Source organism: Eurytemora carolleeae, unplaced genomic scaffold (assembly GCF_000591075.1).
Source record: "Eurytemora carolleeae unplaced genomic scaffold, Eaff_2.0 scaffold1323, whole genome shotgun sequence".
NCBI lineage: Eukaryota > Metazoa > Arthropoda > Copepoda > Calanoida > Temoridae > Eurytemora > Eurytemora carolleeae.
The window spans coordinates 107,740-129,271 of NW_019402128.1; the positions used below are offsets into that span (position 1 = coordinate 107,740).

The 21,532-nt window shown below is 32.7% G+C and overlaps 1 protein-coding gene across 1 annotated transcript; it reads left to right on the top strand.

Moving 5' to 3' along the window:
* Positions 1-228: 228 nt before the first annotated feature.
* On the top strand, positions 229-21,329 carry LOC111717932 (mucin-17). Its single transcript, XM_023493402.1, has 26 exons — positions 229-327; positions 1,739-1,830; positions 2,188-2,255; positions 2,411-2,463; positions 3,157-3,249; positions 3,529-3,611; positions 3,892-7,891; positions 8,170-8,240; positions 8,968-9,887; positions 9,966-10,066; positions 10,121-10,187; positions 10,496-10,568; positions 11,236-11,710; positions 13,303-13,418; positions 13,646-13,782; positions 14,066-14,200; positions 14,331-14,381; positions 14,916-14,964; positions 15,507-15,560; positions 15,728-15,759; positions 16,198-16,310; positions 17,172-17,258; positions 18,137-18,238; positions 19,360-19,446; positions 20,084-20,147; positions 21,156-21,329. The coding sequence occupies exons 1-26, from the start codon at positions 293-295 to the stop codon at positions 21,273-21,275; spliced, it is 7,278 nt and encodes a 2,425-aa protein (XP_023349170.1). The 5' UTR covers positions 229-292; the 3' UTR covers positions 21,276-21,329.
* Positions 21,330-21,532: the final 203 nt, after the last annotated feature.

Consider the following 21,532-nt stretch of genomic DNA (forward strand, 5'->3'; position numbering starts at 1 on the left):
GTTGATAGGCAGACCATGCCTCCGCTTTGCAGAAATGAGCATGCGCAACACATCAAAATAGCAACGGAGCCTTGTGACAAGATACTTAATGGCAATTGGTGGAAATTCTGTTCACGTGATACAGACGTAACAGTTATATAATCAATTATATATCTATTAAAATTAAATAATCATTATATTCAATTATAATAAGAGCGTACCTAAAAGCTTTAGGCAACTCTGGATTATCCTAATCTTCAGATTTCCTGAAAATTTACATTTAATATCTTTAAATTTATTGTATTTTAGAAAAATGGGGGGTCAACCTGACAGAAGATTTGAAACAAGGTAATAATTATATTTTGATCCCTCATTCAAAATTCGTCAGAAACAGCGTAAGAGTCATTATGAGCTAAAATGTTTAAAATACATACAGTGAAACCCCTAATAACGAATACATCGGAAGAATTTATCAATGTCGTCTTGCCAATTTTTCAATGAGTTTTATACTATATTACGTAATATATAATCATTTAATTAAAAAACTAAATATCTGCAACATTCCATTATCAGAAAGTGAAGAATACGACATTCTTTAGATGTATTCGTTATTAAGGGTTTCACTGTAGTACAACAACAAAAAATGTAAGTTAGCAACTATGAAAAATCTGCTCACAGGTGAATTTGGTAGATATACCTGCATTATCAGTTTTCGAAACTATAAACATAGATATCAAATTCATACTTGATCAGACAGAGCTTTTACGATTACATGTACCATTGAGAATCGGACTTGTTCCTCTAGCACTGAAGGGTCACTTGAAGTCACGTCTACAGAGATTATATTTCTTTATTTATTAAAGAATCTATTTTCTTGATTTGAGTATTAGCAGCAAGTAATGATGTGGTTTAAATTTAAACGTTTCAAATAATTTTCACTGGATTATTTAGATTTAAAAATCGTAATTTGTTATTAGTTTCTGTAATCTCTCATTCTTCACAAACATATTTTGTAGATTTTCTGGAATTGTTATCGAAAAGACGACATTTGAAGAATTTGTAGAATTTCTGATTCATTTTTCGTCGTTGTTATTTAATAATTTAAAAAATAACGATTCTAAAAAGGTAACCACCTAAATGGATGATTTTGAACGTCGACTTTGCGCTCTACCTCAGTAGTTATACATTATTAAAACGTTTTATATGTCTGAAATTTATTCTCAAAAATATCTCCACCAAACTACATTCTCAGTTAAACTACCATACATTGCCGGTCACTCCCTTTAAGCAGGCTGGCAGTGGTGCGACAATGGAAAATTACAAAATCAAAAAATTTACAAAATGTACAGAATATTTATTAATCATTATTCAACTATTCAGAGATAGCATCCTGTTAATCTTTACTTTCTGATAATAATGGAATGTTACAGATATTTAGTTTTTTAATTAAATGATTATATGGAGCTCTTTAAACTATTCCCGCATATTTATGGCTATTTTTATTTTCGCAAATACTGAGATTTACGTAAAATAGTATAAAACCCATTATAAAATTGTCAAGACGAAATTTGATAAATTCTTTTGATGAATGGCTCATTTAGGGTTTGACTGTATATATTTGGTTTATACATATAAATTTGTATGTATACATACAATAAATATATGTGAGCGAAGAGCTGTATTATATAAACTATGTATTACCAATACCATACACTGTACCTATGACCCCCCCCCCCCAAAAAAAAGTAAATTTGTTAAGATTTGTTTGGGACCATGGCGGGGAGGATATATACCTCTGCATCTTCAATACTAATCAGAATATAACCCTTCCTATGCACAGAAACACAGAAGGTATAAAACATAATTAATGGGGTAAATTGGAGAGAAAATAAAGGGAAAATTTCGTTAAAGGGACTGTAAAGGAAAAGGGGGTATAGGTTGAAATCTGAGAATCTCAGAAGCTGAACGAACCTATAATATTATATATTATAGATATTTATACAAAAATTCATAAAAATGCAATTTTGTACAAAAGTATCCACATGCTGTAAGCTTGGTAAAAATAAAAATAGAAAGCAGTATTCATTATATTGCTATATATAACACCGACTGTATTTTAATATGAACCGAGAAAATATACAAACCTTTTCCAAAAAGATAAGAGAAAATACACAATTTAAAAAGCATTTTTCCCCTATTTTTCTTTAGGATATTTCGAGGTGAAGACAGAGCTTGGTCAGGGTAGGTTTGAATACTGCTTCTCTGTAGACGGAAAGGTAAATTTTTAAAACCACAAAAGAAACTTTTAAATTGTCAAAAAAACAATCATCTTAAAATTTGACTTTTTTGGTCAATTAAAGCAGATTTTTTATCTTATTATCTTTAAATATCTTTTTTATATTTTCCTTATTTTATCCAATTTTTTTATTAGTGGACTCATGATCCGGATCTTCCTGCCCTCAGAAACCAGTTTGGACATTTTAGGAACATATTTAAAAATTTAAACAGAAATTTGAACATTTAAGGAACATATATTTTGTAACATGACAAAAACTGTTGAAAATGACAAAATATATTGTAGAAAAATATGATAAAAACTGTAGATGAGAAAATATATAGTAGCACCCAGCAAACAAAAACTCGAGTTAAAATCGAGTAAAACTCGACTTTTGCTTTCCAGAAGTGGAGTTTTAATCGAGTTTAAAAGTGGAGAATTCACCTGCAATAGTCGTGCCATAACTGGATGAAAACTCGACTTTTCACCAAGTTGGGGGGGNTCTGGATGATTTTTGGATGATTTCTGGATGATTTCTGGATGATTTCTGGATGATATTTTGATGATATTTGGGTAATATCTGGATGATGAGAAGTGGAGTTTTAATCGAATTTCAAAGGGGAGTTTTTTCCTGCAATAGTCGTGCCATATCTGGGTAAAAACTTGACTTTTTATCAAGTTGGGGGGTTGTAAAAAATATCGACTGGGTGATATTTGGACGATATGTGTGTGATATATGGATGATATGTGGGTGATATATGGATGATATGTGGGTGATTAAAAAAGTCGAGTTTATGCACCAAGATTTCACCCAGTTGGTGACTGCAGTTCAAAAGTGGAGTTAAATTCGAGTTGAAATGGAGTTTTGAAGTGGAGTTTTGAAATGATAAATTATGTTGTAGTAACATGATAAAAATCGTTGATCCTCAGCGAGTGATAGAAAGCAAAGTGGCCAGGTTTGCCAATATTGTAAGAACCGGTTCTGCAACATACAGGAACAAATAGATACAAACATTAAAACTTATTTTTTTTTTAATTATCAATTTTTGAATCTGTTATGATTTTTGTATTTATTTATATAAATTGTTTAATTGCTATTCCTAGGTTATTTTAATTTGTTCATTTTATATCATTGAATAAGATTTGAAGTTTAATGATGATAACAATTTTTGAGCCTATGATTATTAAACCCACATTTGAATTATGGTCATTGTAAATTCCAGGGAAAGCTTGCAAAGTTTTTTTGAAGAATAAGTTTTGTATCTATTCTGAAGTACACCCTTGGAGAAATGTTTTTCGAATTCACAAATCCAGGATCATAAAAATGGACATGTTCAACAAGATAGATTTAATCAAGGAAAGATAATATTTGAAACAAAAAACAATTATTGGCTTGCCTTGACAAAATCTTTTTCAAAAGTTCTTTAGAGGTCAAAATTTAAAGAAATTAAACCATGTCCCTTATCCACCAAAAACTGGTTTCAATTGAGCGCCGGCTCAAATCTCGAAACACTGATTACAATTTGGAACCATGTGTTTAAACTATGTCTCATACTTGATCACCTGCTCAAATTCTTTTAATTCGGCCTCCGTCTGAAGAAATTTACAAATACTTTGTTTCCAATTGACATTTTAAGATAACACAAATGAAGATCTTGTTCTGAATGAAGATGATGATTGTATCACAGATGACGATGATGTTCCTGATCTAGATGATCCTATTCCTGACTATAGAATCCAACAAGAAACTATTATAAACCCTATTCATGCAAGCTTAGCAATTCAAGCTCCAAGTGAAATCAATGCTAGTAAAAATACTTCAAAACTTAATGAATTCTCTGTAAATGAACCAAAAGATAAAGTAAAGTCTAACTCTGTTACTACAAAAAGCACTTCAATTGCTACAGGAAATAATGAGCCAAACTCTTTAGAGGTATCTGTTTCAAATCCTTCATTTGATACTGATTCACTGCAGCATATTCAAAACAATCTACCCGTGAACCTAATAAATACAGAAACCCAAATGCCTACCTCAAATTTTTCTGAATCTAACCTCACTTTGGCTGAAAGTAAAGCGTTTAAGCACGATCCTGAAACTTCTATTATATCAGCAACTACTTCCAAGGATACTAATTCTTCATTTGGGACTTCAACGTCAACAACAAATACCCAAGTTGCTTCTGTTCAAGTTGGTTCTGGAGTTTTCTCATTTCCAGCAACTACTATGTCCAAAGCTGGAGTGGTTGAAACAAGTACTGAAAAAACTCCTGTCGTAATGCTTTCCACAGTAACTTCAAATTCTAATGCCTCTGATATTTTAGATACCAATACTTCTGCTGCTTCAAATTATGAACCCTTTACTCCCACAAACATTTCTTTAGAAACAAAAAATTCTGTGATTACAACTTCTGAAGCAATCATTGTTAGTACTTCTCTTGTAGATGATGTGTTGAGTCCGAAAGTTAGTTTTTCTACAGTTTCTACAGATATCATTAATACTTCCTCTACTGATGCAGCTACTGCAACTGTAGCTACTTCTCTAGTAGTGTCTACTCCATTAGCTCCAACTCACCTTTTTTCAACTCTTGCAGATTCCAGTCATACAAATACTACTGTTGCAACTACACCTGTTGCCAGCACTCCTGAAATGTGTACTCTTTTAACTAATACTATTGAAGTTACTTCTCCAAAAACAACTCGGTCTTTTATCAATCCTCCAGCTACTAATACTACATTTACTACTCCTGTTGATACCACTTCTGCAGCTAATACTACTCCTGCTCCTACTACTTTTGCAGCTGCTACTCCTGCAGATACTAATCCTGTAGTTACTTATCCTGCAGCTACTACTCCTGTAGATTCTACTACTGTAGATTCTACTTCTGCTGCTACTACTCCTGCAGCTACTAATTCTGTAGTTACTACTCCAGCAGCTACTACTCTAACAGCTACTACTCCTGTACCTTTTACTCCTGCTGCTACTACTCCTGTAGATAATACTCTTACAGCTACTACTCCTGTAGATTCTACTCCTGCTGCCACTACTCCTGCAGCTACTATTCCTGTAGCTACTACTCCAGCAGCTACTGCTCCAGTAAATACTACTCCAGCAGCTACTACTCCAGCAGCTACTACTCCAGCAGCTACTACTCCAGCAGCTACTACTCCTGCAGCTATTACTCCTTTACCTTTTACTCCTGCTGCTACTACTCCTGCAGAATCTACTCCTGCTGCTATTATTCCTGTAGATAATACTCATGCAGCTACTACTCATGTAGCCACTACTCTTGCAGATAGTACTCCTGTAGATACTACTCCTGTAGATACTACTCCTGTAGTTACTACTTCTGTATATACTACTCCTTCAGCTTCTAATCCTGTAGATACGGCTCCTGCAGCTACTACTTCTGAAGCTACTACTGTTGTAGCTACTACAGTTGTAGCTACTACTCCAGCAGCTATTACTTCAGCAGCTACTACTCCAGCAGCTTCTACACCTGCAGCTACTACTCCTGTACCTTTTACTCCTGTACCTATTACTCCTACTACTACTACTCCTGCAGATACGACTCCTGTAGCTACTACTCCTGTAGCTACTACTCCTGTAGATACTACTTCTGAAGCTACTACTGTTGTAGCTGCCAATCATAAAGTCAATCCAGTAGATACTACTCCTGTAGCTATTACTTCTGCAGCTATTAGTCCTGTAGCTACTTCTTTAGCTAAGAATCCTGGAGCTACTACTCCTGTAGCTTCAGCTCCTGTAGCTACTACTCATGTAGCTACTACTCCTGTAGCTAATACTTCTGAAGCTACTACACCTGTAGCTTCCCCTCCTACAGCTACTATTCATGCAGCTACTTCTTTAGGTACAGTAGGTACTTCTCTTGCAGTTTCTACTTTTACTCCTGCTGAAACTCCTTCAGTTACTATTCCTGCAGCTAATACTTCTGCAGCTACTACTCCTTCAGCTACTACTCCTTCAGCTACTACCTCTACTCTTTCCGCTTCTACTCCTGTAGCTACCACTCCTGCAGCTACTACTCCTGAAGCTACTCTTCCTGCAGTTTCTACTCCTTCAGCTATTACTCTTGCAGCTACTACTCCAGCAGGTACTACTCCTGTAGATACTACTCCTGCAGCTTCTAATTCTGTAGCTACTGCTCATGCAGCTACTACTTCTGAAGCTGCTACTGTTGTAGCTGCCAATCCTAAAGCTACTGATCCAGCAGATACCCGTTCTGGAGCTACTAATCTTATAGCTATTACTCCTGCAGCTACTAGTCCTTTAGCTACTTCTTTAGCTAATAATCCTGGAGCTACTTCTCCTGTAGCTACAACTCCTGTAGTTACTAGTCATGTAGCTTCTACTTCTGCAGCTACTACTCCTGCAGCTACTAATCCTCCAGCTACTAATCCTGTGGCTACTACTCCTGTGGCTACTACTCCTGCAGCTTCCCCTTCTACAGCTACTATTCATGCAGCTACTTCTTTAGGTACAGTAGGTACTTCTCCTACTGAAACTACTACTTCTCCTACTATTCCTGCAGCTACTACTCATGCAGCTACTACTCCTGCAGCTACTACTCCTGCAACTACTACTCCTGCAGATACTATTCCTGCAGCTACTACTCCTGTAGCAACTACTCCTGCAGCTTCTTCTCCTGCATCTAATACTTCTGCACCTACAACTCCTTCAGTTACTACTCATGCAGCTACTACTCCTTCTGCTACTACTTCTTCAGCTACTACTCCTGAAGCTACCACTTCTACTCCTTCAGCTGCTATTCCTGTAGAAACTACTCCCGCAGCTACTTTTCCTGCAGTTTCTACTTCTTCAGCTACTACTCCTGCAGCTACTACTCCAGCAGCTCCTACTCCTAAATCTACTGATCTTGCATCTACTACCCCTGTATTTACTACTCCCACAGAAACTACTCCTGTTGTTATTTATCCTTCAGTTACTACCTCTGAAGCTCCTTTTCCTGCAGCTAATAATCCTGTAGATCATACTCCAAGAGCTACTTCTCTTGTAGAAACTACTCCTGCAGCTACAATTCCTGTAGCTGCCACTTCTGCCGCTCCAACTCCTGTAGCTACCCTTCCTGCAGCTACTAGTCTTGCAGCTTCTGCTCCTGTAGCTACCCCTCCTGCAGCTCCTAATTCCGCAGATGCTACTCCTTTAGCTACTTATCCTGCAGCAACTAATCCTGCAGCTACTTTTAAAGAAGCTACCTCTCTTACAGCTACTAATCCTGCAGCTACCACTCATGAAGCTCCCCCTCCTACAGTTAGTAATTCTGCAGCTACTTATCCTGCTGCTACTATTCCTACTTCAACTACTCCTTTAGCTGCTACTTCTGCAGCTTCTGCTATGGAAATTACTGCTACTTCTCTAGTTAACACTACAGAACTTCTTTTTCCAGTATTGCCTATTGAGCCTGCAAATATTACTAAAAATATTGCTGACACTGAAACTTCTATCATTATTTGTGTTAACCCTGAAACTTCCAAGATAAGTGTTGATGACACTGAAACTGTGAACAAAGGCTGTGTTGACCCTGAAGCTATGAATATCAGCTGTTTGATCCCGGAACCTGTTTCAGGAAGTATCCCTGAGGTCACAGAAAGCTCGAGGAACTTGTTTTCTATGTTTTTAGTAAATAAACAGGTCTTTCAATTTCGAGGACAGATATGCAATCAATCGTCAAATTCTTTTTTGCTTTCTCTTTTAAATTCTTTTAAAGTAGCCAGAATTCTTTTAATTAAAAACAGAAATTATTTTTACAAAAAGCAGAAAACTTTTTTTATTTAAGTAGTAAATATTTATTTTCTACAACCAAAAAAGTGCTTGATCAACATATTAAACTACACACATGAAATTACAAAAATTAGATAAAAACATTTTTTATCAGATCTCAGGCAGTAGAGGGGGAGAATTTGAACACGAAAGATATGAATTTTATCAAGAGAATATTTGGATTTGGTAACATATTTTATAATTTTTTGAGAATTTCTACGTAAAACAGCTAAAGAAGTGGCTACAAATCAAAAACCTAAAAAAATTTCAAAGGAACTGAGTTCTTGATACAAAGGAACTGAGTTCTTGATACAAAGGAACTGAGTTCTTGATACAAAGGAACTGAGTTCTTGATACAAAGGAACTGAGTTCTTGATGCAAAGGAACTGAGTTCTTGATACAAAGAAACTGAGTTCTTGATACAAAGGAACTGAGTTTTTGATACAAAGTCTGATTTTCCTATATTTTTTTAACCCAATTTCATAGATTTTTGATGTTTCAGAATTTGAATTCTGCTAGATTAAAAAATCTAATTTTTATCAAAGGTTAACATCATCAGGTTTCGCAAATATTGAGATTATAAAATTGGAGTTTTTTTAACATTAAATCAGTTCCTTACTTTTAAGACTTTCGCCACTATAAGATGTAAACATAAAACATTCTACAATAACTTTTTCTAAAAAATTCTATCTTAACTTTTTGTAAAAGATTTTTTATTAGCCTTTCCTTAAACATTCTATATTAATTTCTCCTAAAACATTCTATAGTAATTTCTTCTAAAACATTCTATGTTAATTTCTCCTAAAACATTCTATATTAATTTCTCCTAAAACATTCTATATTAATTTCTCCTAAAACATTCTAAATTAAATTTTCTATTTTTCATTCTAGACTCAATAAAAACTGATTTCAGGTGAAAAGTCTAGTCCTGAGGTGTCCAACAACAATGAATCTTTATCTATTGAGACAAATCTACCCAACCTTGTCAATCAAACTACCTCAAATGACACTAACAAAGACCCCAATGAGAACATTGATAGTGATAAATCTCCAAAGCTAACAAATACAGAAAGCAATAATGCAGAAAACGTAAATGATGTGATTATTAGAGAAAAAACAAGTGAACAGAAGAAAGAAAGCAATTGCATGCATGAGAGAGTTGCAAAGCCGGACCTAAATAGTTCTCTAGATAATATTCAGCAAAGCCATGAAGTGATAGAAGTAACAGATGAGCTATCTTTGATAGAAAATGAGTCAAAACAAGGTATTTGTGAGTTTACAGATGAAAAAATCCCAAAGACATCATCAAACTCAACAGAAGAAAAAAATATAATTTGTCATCCAACTGACACACCATCTAAAAATCAGGCGGAAGAAGGCAATATTACAAATACTGAAACTACTGAAAATCTTAAATCTGTCAATACAAATATTACTTTGCTAGAACAGAATAATCCAGAGATTGCAGAAGAAGTAAGCTTAATTCTAAATGCTGGGTCAGTCAATAAAGACATTCCAGAATTTGCAGAAAGTAAAAATGTTTTAAATTTTTCACTAAAAAAAGGAGATATTGAGACAAGCAAGGATGATGAAAACAAGCTTAGCAATGTTGTGAATGCTAACTCTGAATGTAGTGAAAACTCTTTTACTACAGAGGATAGTGATGATGAGTTCAGTACTGACATACTGGAGAAAGATAACCCAAAAGATAAAAGAGAGTTCCCTACAGAAGGGTTTAAAGAAAATGACACCAATTCAAAACTACTATCAGAACAGAAAGCAGTTGAATCTTATCATGGAGTTCAAATAAATATAACTAATCATGATAATCAGGTAATAAATCATTCTTGACTTTTTTGTTATTAAAACAAAAATGATAGAAAGAATAGGCTGTTGAAGTGTAATGTTCAGGGAAGTGACTTGATTGTGAAGCCAAAAGAAACAGATCTTTTCTCTCAGATCAAAACAACTTTTGTATCCATTGAAAGATCTCGATCCAGAAGTGAACTTAGGTAACAATTTTAAATTCATGAATCACTGATTAAGCTAATCTCTGTTTGATAAAGGCTTGGATTGGACACAGATTTACAGAAATCTTCATCAAGGTCAAAGCTGTTTGAGTCAGCTTCAAAGGTACTTATTGAAATTAGTTATACTCTATTTCTTTATCCTCCTCCCTCCTATTGAGACAGGAGAAAAAAGGATACTGGCAAATTTTTTTTTTTTTTTTTTTGGGGGGGGGGTAACAAATTTGACATCTAATGGAAAGTTGTTCTTCTTTTAATACTGTATACCCAATCTCTTTTCACTGATTCAGAAATTAAAAAAAAAACATTTCAAAATTGTTTGAGCAGTGTTGCCCTGAGGACAGAAAATGAATTTTGTTAAAGGAGGCACCTGTAAATTTGTTAACAGCTTATTAATCCCATAAATTATGGTAGGGTAAAGATGGCAAAGTTGGTTTCCCACACAGAGAATCAAGACCTAAATCTCCAATTGAAACTATATTATCAGGTAAGTAAAAGATTCTATTGATTAGAACATAAAAGTTCATTATTCACTTGTCAATATTAACATGCAGTGCATTTCTTCAAAAACAATTGTAATTAAATGCAACACTCTCACACATTCTTACATGTAAATGAATGACGAACTAAATCTAAAAAAAGAATTATGTGTTTTATAATTCTAAAAAAAACAATTGTTGTTAAAAAAGCGATTTGTTTATTTAGAAAAGTGAAAATGATCCATCCCAAGTTGTGGTTATGGTATCCATTGAACCGACCATTCAAATTGTTACAAAATTGATCTAAATAAGCATAAACTTGTACTGGCCTGCAGTCTAGTGTAATCAAATTGTATATGCAATAAAAGGTACCTAGTGTTAAGTCCAACCAGAGGTGGGAATTTTTGTTATGTGGATATCAAGATCACTGCTTGATCTCGATCTTTTGTTACTTTAAAGTTTTTTATCTTTATTTAATATATTAAAAGTGCCTGCAATGGATATTAAAATCAAGGGTTCAGGATTATGACTATCCATCACAAAAAATCGCAGCTCTGCAAGTTTTATGCACAAAATATAGGCTGGCTGGATTGGTGTGTACTGTGTATAAGTTATGCTAAAAAAAAACTTGATTTGATAAATTGTAAATAAATAAAATGATCTTGTTTTACGTAGATGAAGAAACTGATCAAATTACTGTGATGAGTCCCTGTGTTAAGCGTAAGATGCAGGAACAAGAACGTGGATCTACGGTTATGAAGTTGGATGCTATTTTTGCTCCAATGAGATCAGAGTCTGTTGATGACATGAGAACAAGTATAAGAATAAGAGGAATGGGAGATGTAAATCTAAAACCTCAAGTTATCCAAAAGAGAGGCTTCGATCACAACAAAATGGACCAGGCCATAGAACAGAAAAGAATCCAACAAAAGCTGATAAGTATGCCTGATAAACCTGCAAAGTACAAGAAACCTAAACCAAAATTGCCTCCAAAAGAACCTTCACCTCCTCCACAGAAAGAGTTAATACCAGTTCATGAGCCATCTCTACCACAGAAAGAGTCCTCACCAATTCCAACAAATAAGCCTACGCCAGAACCACCAACGTTTGAAGTTCTTATGCCTAAAATAGTTACAAATGAAGAAAACAGGAAAGTCAGCATAAGTAACACTGTAGTATTGATATAAGTAAAGAATTCCATTAAGCCTTTGCCGCAAATTTTCTTATGTATTTCTAATTGCATTATAAGATTTGAATAGACAGAAAGATAGATAGATCTTGCCACCTATCAAATTCTATTTATCCTGAGTTCTCACCAACAAGCACATGAGGATCAGATGCTAATTTACATATTAAACTCCTGTGCTAATGAGTTCAAAAGTAAATTTTAGACCCCCAGTCATAACTTGTTGAACATTAATTGTTTTCATATCAAACCCTAAGTGATAACAATAATAGAGGTTGTTTACATTTTGCTATGAAGTACAGGCCTTGGCAATCACTGTTTACCTATTGCTGTTTGGTTACTAAGCAACTAGTTTATAGTTTAAAGAACCAACATTAGCAATATTATTTATTAAGTTAAACCCTTTCTATTGGAGATGGTGTACCTAGAAAAATGCTTCACTCATAAAACACTACACTTATAAAACACTAGACCTCATAAAACTGTACACTCATAAAACGCTAACAGATAAAACGATTTTAAAGAAATAAACTCATGTTTATATTTGCAAGTTATTGTTTATAACTTCATAATAGAATATATTATAAAATGTATAAAATAGACAAAAAAGCTATTTAGAATAAATTAACTTCTTTAGTGTAATATATTTTCACAATTAGGCAAATATATACATTTGTATCAAATACAGAGAAAATATATTTACATACAGAGAAAGAATTCTTATATTCATAGTTGTTAGTTCACATGAACTTCTCAACATTGCACATATTATGTGATCAGAAAGATGATAAATATCTCAATATCACTGGCACCAAAGCATTGTCGGACCTAATATTCAACTAATCTTTTAAAGCACTACATAATATGTATGTGGGTTTGGATGTTTTGAGATGAATTTTTTTACTGCCAGGTCATAATTTACTTATGGTACTTTTTCCAACGTCAATAGGGTTCCAGAGGTGTAGTCAGGGGGGCTATGGGGGCTAAGCCCCCCCCCCCTGGAACAATGAAATCTATAGATTTTAGAGGATTTTCAGGCCTCAACCGGTGCTAAGCCCCCCTGGAAAGAAAAAAAATTCAAGTCTCTCCCTGGACAAATTTATGACTACGCCCCTGTTTTCAATCTCTTTTAAATTTGCTATTCCTCTAGTAATATCAGCAATTTGTAAAAACGGGGCAGTCCTATTCCTTTGGCTTCTTACTGTTTTTTGGAGTAGAATTTTGTAACCTTTCCTCTTTAATATTCAAGTTACAAAGAAATAAAATGTAACAAATACAATTGTTCAGCCAATCTAAATTTCAAACCTGATATTATGCTATTTTAATATAGTAGAGTTTTCTCTTTACTATAGCCTTTTATCTTGTAGCATTTTATTAGTGTAGCATTTAATGAGGTAGTGTTTTATCTATGCAGCGTTTTTTGAGTGAATCGTTTTTTAGTATGAACTTGGAGATATGTATAAGTTAGATGTTTGTCCTTAGAATGGCTACAAAAAAATTAGATGTAAGCCATTTAGCTTACATAGTTACCTTCTAATATGTTGACTTTAATCCAGATCATCACACCTGGTCATACCCACCACACCAGCCAAGATTGGCATTAATGGATTCGACCGAATGGGAAGATTGATATTAAGGTCTGCAATAGAAGCTGGATATGATATTGCTGCAGGATAGAACCTCTTACTCTAGATCAAATTTTATTCTTACCAATTAAGTTTTCCAATTGTGGGCACTGTAATTTTCTCGCAATTCTATGCAATTTGGCATTTTTCCGTGCAATACTAGAACACTTACTAGCAATTCCAAAAATGTTCATCAGAGATATGTTTTAAAAATATTAAATTTAACCAAAAATATTTTTTAAGTGAAGTTAATAGAGTAAGATTTTTCTTGCAGTCAATGACCCCTTCATTCCTCTTCATTACATGGTACACGCTCTCAAATTTGATATCTCTAATACACCTTGGAAAGGAAAGAGGAAGGATCTGAATATACAAGAAGGTCCTTTGGGTAACTTAATCATTAATGGCAAGGTAAAATAATTCATGGTAGACTACTAACTAGGGTCAATTTGAATTCAAATGGGACTGAACCCTTGTAGTGGCCTTAGTGACATGTGGCAAGTACTGGTTGGACCCTATCCTGCCAGCTCAGTTTCACCTTTGTTGCATGGCACGCCCAGCCTTTTTACAGTACCTAGCCCACCATAGACTTTTAGATCTAGTCCACAAGCTTAGTTTAGTGTAAAAAGGCTTAGACAATGGACATTTACTAACAAACTTAACTTTTTCTTATTCTTCTAATCAAATATTTTAGACAGTTGAAGTATTTACTGAACGAGATCCTAAAAAGATACCTTGGGAGATGGTTGAAGCTAGCATAGTAATTGAAACTAATGAAGCTCTCAACACATTTAATGATGCTAAGCTTCATCTACGGGAAATTCCAGAGGTGGCAATTTATGCATGTTTCTTATTTTTAAGGGTATTTTTATGTAAAGGGGTTGAATACTTATCTCCAATTTAATTTTGATTATATTGTATCTTGTTAAATGTTAAATTTATAAAACTTGATATTTTAGGTTTGTGAAGAAACCACAGAGAAAGGAGGATCACATTATCCTGGAGTACAGGTAAACAAATTCAAGCTTGTTTAAAGGGAATGTGATTGAGGTTTTAAGTGAAAGTGGGCTATAGTCATAATCAGAAAGATACGGAAATAATTAACAGTTAATCAGGCGAATTTACATAAATATTAAATGCTTTAAGAAAGGCAGGCCATATTTTGAAAATGTCAAGACTAGGGATATTTTGTAGTTATCGTTTCATCAATCATATTTGTAAAACTATATTGTAGAGTCGTCTGATTAATTATAAGTTAATTTTGGGTCTTTCTGATTATGACTGTAATGTCCAATTGACAATGGTACTCTTTATTCTATTATCTATTCAATAATATTAAAAATGCTGTCTTCATTTAATTTTCTCAATACCCCCTACTGTTTCTGTAAACAAAAATATGCAAGTCAATTTTTGATTTGAAGGAAAAATAAAAAGGATGTCAATAAAGGGTCACATGAAATTATGTCCATAACCTTCTCTTTAAAAATAATTTTTTTAAAATATATAAATTCTTTAAAAATAAATTTTTTATTTTATTATTTCAGAAAGTTTTAATTGCGTTCCCATCACCAGATGCTAAATGTTTAACGTTAGGCAATAATCAAAATGGTAAAAAAACTTCATTTATCTAAGATTGGCCTAAAGAACTATACAATTTTGTTTTGTGGTTTTAGGAGCACTACTATACTCTTAATATAGAAATCTTAACAGCTATACCATTGCAGAATGCTAATGGGTCGAAGGAACACGTTTATTCTCCTCTGTTTATCGATATGCTGAAATATAAGGCATATTACAATGATATATAAATCAAACATATAAAAGTTTAAAATAACAATAACAGTGAAGCTCTGATAGTTCCTTTGCTGCTGTTGGCTATACTGACTATTTGTCAAACTAAATGTTTATAGAAAATTAGTCTGAGCCTATACTAATGTATATCAACACAAAACTGGTTTGAGTATAGCAAACTTTGTATGAAGGAAGAAAGGATGGGGGGGGGGGAGTACCTTTGCACAATTGGACTTCAATAAGGTAAAAGACATTAAAATACTAAAGATGAAACTTCGGATCTTCATCTGGTTCGGAAACATCTCTAAACCCACATAACTTATTTTTTTGATTACTTTTAACAGGCGTCAGTAAAATACCAGAAAGCTTGACAAGCAAAATCATTTCTCACACCTCAGGAATTTAACAATATTTAACGGGCATTCAAATTTTGAATATTTTAAAATATAAATTGCAACATAACATCAGCTGAATGCAATATTAAATATGCTTGAACTTAAGAGTTTTTACCTCCATAAAAAATATAAAAATCTAAGTAAAAAATGCAATTGTTAAATCAAATTAGCGGCTGTGTCTGCATTAGCTATTGTTCTGAAGGTAATTACTTTTATCTAATTTTTTTTTAATGCTTTGTTTTAAAAAATAGCTTTCACACTTGACACTTTTTTCCTGAAATCTTAAAATAAAAGTTATCCCCGTAAATATTTTAAAACAATTTTTTCTTTGTGCATCAAAATGATACAAATTCTTACAAAAACTCTGATAACTGTTTGTTATGCCATAATAAAAACTCTTTTTTCTTAATAAAAAGCTTATGTTTAATTATTTTAAAGTTTAATTATAAGTTAAAACAAAGGAATGCTTAATTAGCTTGTCCATTCTCTTAATTTCGGAGAATTTTTTTTTGAAAAATGTAATAAAAGCAATCTTATCAAGAATACAATTTTGCAATGTGATATACATCTCACTTTTAAAATAAAATACCATTAAATATTTAAAAATCGATGCACACCAATATGACAAGGATTTGTAAAGGTTCTGGATGATAAGTTTGGAATACAGTTTTGTTCTTTTACTCTACTAAAAGCTGTGATGGGGGCGAATAGAGATATAAAATGCCCTGTTCTTGGTCCTAACAACCACACAAGGCATACAACGACAATAATACACTCTTAAATTCCTTCACAAGTTGCAAGTAAATCTGTAATCCTAAAAATTTATGGCAATTTTTTTGAACATTTATTTGTAAAAACTCCATTTTTTAACCATCATATCAGGGGTATCTATTTTCAAGAATTAAACCCCACAATTTTTAAGTGTTTTTAAGTATTTTCCCTAAAGGGACAGACTTGGGAACTTGCCGCTTTGGAAATAGCACAGTTTGAAGGTTGCCCCTTGGGAAAATACCCTTTGGAAGTTGCTGCTTCGGAAAGTACCTAACGTTAATTTTTATGCTGTGGAAAAAATTAAATATTATACATGAAAAGGCAAGTTTTTCATCTTTGTAAGTATAGTTTTAATAAAAAACATTTATTTTCCCTCTATTCAATGATTAAAACTTTTGTTTAAAAAGAGTGGGAATTATTTTTCAAGAAAATATATATCCCTGCATAAAATCTCGACTTGGGAATTTGCATCTAATATTGTTTTGTTTTGTAAAAGCATGTTTTTTTTCAAAGTACATTTTAGAATTGGCTATAAGGTTTGAGGACTGTTATCAAAGTAATTGAGTCCTTGCCAAAAACTCAAATTTTTCATGGCCTATATTTATAAAACCTGATGATATCCAACTTTGATATTTCAAACTTAGATTATTTAATCTAACCAAGTTCATAGTTTGAAATATCTAAGGTCTACAAAATTGGGTTGCACACTGCACAAATATAGAAATTTGAAAGTCAGAGTTTGTGGCTAAGACTCAATTCCGTTTGTTCTAAGATGACAGAGGGAAATTCAAACAATTAACTTATTTCGTTCAACCAATATTGATGTTGTATTAATTAACACAGGAGTGTTAAATTTGATTTTAAAGAAACTCTTGTACCAGTTCAGCCCCTAGAGGTCCAGGAGGGGGTGTTTAGAGTTCTGCCGAACATGTAAGATCTCAAAATTTAAGATTTTTAATAATAAATTTTTAAACTGTATTCTGTAAAATAAAAATTAGCTTATTATAAAATTTGAAATATTGTTATACTTAAAAATAGGAAAAACGAGCATATTATTTTTTGGTTATTTTCGGTTTTTGCATATAATTTTTTTTCGGGGTAAAAATTTGGCACAGTGTAAATGTAAATGTAAAGAAAAACAAGGTTTATAGGATTTTCATTCTTACACTATGCCAAATCTAAGTGAAAATATATGCAAAATAACGAACTAAAAATGATTAAAAACATTAGTATATAATGATTAAAGAAATTATATATTTAGTTTTAGGTTTAACATTTTTAGATTTTTAGACTATGAGCATTCAGGCTCAAAAATCCCTGAAAAGTTTTTGCAAATTAATTTTAAAAATGGCTTTTTCTAAACTAAAACGGCAAAATCTATCTAACTTTTTGCTTGACAAAACGAATGTTTTGATTTCTCTCTCCTTAAGTTCACCACTACATACTAACATTCTTAGATAAAACGTTTCTAATAAATGAGCCAACATATAATGTACCTTTGGGCGTGAAAAGTGGTACTAGATTGTTTTTTTTTTATTTTTGATTATTTTTTTCCCAATATATAGTATAAGAGAGCAAATCTGTATTAAAATATTTATTTTAAACATTTGATTCTTTTACACTATGCCAAATTTTACCCTGACACGAAAACATTGTTTTGGATATTTTTTGCATATATCTTCTGCCAGGTTCAAATTTTGAAATACTTAAAGAACGGCAAATTTTTAGAATAAAAAAAATAAATTTTGCTACTCTTACATTAAAATCGGTAAAAAACGAACGATAAACGATCCAAAGCAAATTCCTAGGCGTGGACGGATGACTGGTTTACTAGTCTATACTCCAATACCTCAAGTTTCTATGCTAGATCTCACTGTTTCTACTCAAACCCAGTCCCAAGATATTTACAGGTAAAAAATAAATGATAAATGTTTTATAGTTGATTAGCGACACTAAACTAAGCTAGTTGGGTAGGTCAAATAGGCATATGATAGACCGGGTACTGTAAAAGGTCTGACCGCCCTAGTAAAGTTGAAACCAAGCTAACATAGGACGGGGTGGGGCAGGTACTTGCCACGTCTCATGAATGCCAGTTCAAGGGGTCGGTCAAGTTCGAATTCAAACTGATCCTATTCCACCGTTGTCATATTTCCTTTAAGGAAAAAGACAAATTCGTAAGTGAGGAATTCTAGTATGACCTGAGCTGGGAACTCTTGTATTGTTTGCTTGCTCTCGATCTTTTGTTAATCTGCAAATTTATTAATATTTGGCTCCCCATGCTAATCCTGCCTAGTTGGGGGGTTGAAGGTAGCTTTGATCAGGGGAGGAATAGCTGAAATTAACAGATTGTAGTTTTTATGATCTAAAAGTTACTTTTGAAAACATATATTCCTGTTTCGAGGATTTTTGATAATGAAGACGACATTTTCATATTTTCCAGGAATGTTCGAAAATCCAGTTTTAAAAAATCAAAAATATTATGAAATATTAACTATATACGAATGCATCGAAAAATAATCGATGACTACTGTTTGTAATATCTGAATTATTTCTTTGGAATTAAATTTATTTGTTTACGATCCAAGTTGAATCTTGCATCTCTCCGAATATGTATGGACGCTGCGTTCTTCGGTGTGAGTCGTTTTTAACAATTTTCTCCTTATAGACACAACAGATAGAAGTAAGATTAGTAGCGATCAAAAGCGCTTTTTTTATCCCATATACCCCCTTTCATTTTTCGCGAACACTCCCTTTAAGCACTAAGCCTGAAATTAAAAGTGAATATTCAACACAAAATGTCCCAACCTTAATATCTTTTTTTCCAAAGGCAACTTCCCAATGTATCCTTTTCAAAAAGCATATTTCCAAATGTCCAATTTTTCAATTGATAATTTTGCCAAATGTCCCTCATACCGTAAAAGTTGCAGCATTAGCCTTTTCGTGTCTCATCCTTAGTGGCCGTAGGTAACACTATATGAAAGATATTAAAACAAACATCACATCGCATGTGAAAGTTATTTAATATTTTTAGAGATGTTTGCAAGGAGATGAAAGCTAGAGCAGAATCATCTCATAAAGGAATTATAAACTATGTTCCCAAAATGTCAACAGAAAATAGGTAAAATATTGTGTACACTGTACAGTGAGAACCATAAAACTATAGAATATGAAGACGACATTAAACCAACTAATGTGTATTTGATGTTGTTTTAAAGCAGTTGGTTGTAATTAAAAAAAGTAAGTGAAATTAGTCTGTTTACACTGCACAACTACAGTTATTCGTGTTCATTGGACAAATCAAAACTTGAGTCAAATTGTCGTCTTCGTATTAACAGTTATATGGGGGTTACTGTTCAATTGTAACGTAAGAAGAAATCCGAAAAATGAGTCAATTTATTTCTTTCTGATATCAATACTAGAATATTATTTAATTTAGTTCTTCCTGATATCCATACTGAGAATATTAGTTAATTTAGTTCTTCCTGATATCAATACTGAGAATATTAGTTAATTTAGTTCTTCCTGATATCCATACTGAGAATATTAGTTAATACTGAGAATATTAGTTAATTTAGTTCTTCCTGATATCCATACTGAGAATAGTGGTTTGTAAGTGCTGCAATATCTGTAAAAATGTTCAGGCACTGCAATTATTTTGAAAAATTAAAATATTATAGGTTTTTTAACACCCAATTGTTTTCTTCTCTAAAAACTTCCAATATTCTGATATAAATCATATATTGCGTATTTTTCAGTGCTAGTTGTTTATTTGCCGGTACAACGAGTACTGTCGTCTTCGATGATAAATCTGGAGTTCAGGTGAATAAAAATGTCGTCTTTTATATTCCTTCTTCAGGAATAACATATTTGAATTATATAAACGCAAGAAGTAGAAAATAAGAAGAGTATGAATGGTTTTATTTCTTTGATTTACATAACTGATTTCTCTAATATCCTTTTTCAACTTTTTCAGTAAAAGTGGCTTAACAAATATGGGAATTGAGTGTAACTTCTGATTCGAACTAACTTGAAGACCTAATTTCAAAAGTGTTTTTACGTAAATATTAAAAGATTTTTTGTTATTCTGGAACATATTGCATGATGCATCTGTAACATTTATTGAATTTTGAAAGGGACAAATGTTTACGTTGTTTTTAAACAATTAAACCCCCTAAATGAGCCATACATCAAAAGAATTTTTCAAATGTCGTCTTGACAATTTTTCTATGGGTTTATACTATTTTACGTAAATCTTAGTATTTGAGAAAAAAATAAATAGCCATGAATATGCGGGAACAGTTTTAAAGAGCTCCATATATGATCATTTTATTAAAAAACAAATATCTGCACCATTCCATTATCAGAAATTAAAGAATACGACATTTGATCAATTTTTTCGATGTATGACTTATTTAGGATATAACTGTACATGAATTCATAAATATATATAATAAAGCTCTTCGCTCATATATATATTTGTATCCGCAATCAGCTGCTGAAGAATGTCCAACATGAAACACAGTGTCCAGCAATAACCAATTCTTAATAAACAATAGAACATGTTCTAGACTTATTTTAAGAAGATATATATTTGTATATATATGTTTGCTATAGCTGGCCGAACGACTGAACCAATTTGGCTTACATTTTTTGAGGGAACCCGTGCAAATTCATTTTTAAATTAAATTTTTTTATTCAAAATTCTAAATAAAAACGAGTTTTTACCACGGGCAACGTCGGGCACTTCAGCTATTTACCATTAAAAACAGATTAATTGCTCATTAAAAATCGAAGTAAATTATTTAATAATAAAGGGGAATTATTTAGGTGTCAGACAACTGTGTAAAGCTAGTCCTGTGGTTCGATAACGAATCAAGTTTCGCCTCTAGAATTATCGATATCGTTAAAGCCTATCAGAAACCTCCATCACCTCTCAACAGAGTTTAAAATGTACGATAAACTTGATCAATGCACTAAAGGATAAAAAATTATGAAAACTGATTGATTGCTGTAAAAAGCATAATTCTATAGAATGTCAAGGTCAAGATTGTAATTCATAACTTTTGAATTTCAAAAATGAGGCTTGCCATTTTTTCCCATACATTTAACAATTTCACAGATCCAATTTACAGGGTGTCCCACGAAACATGACAGTTGGTATAAATAGTTTAGAATGTCTTCTTCCATAATTTTAATACAAAAGA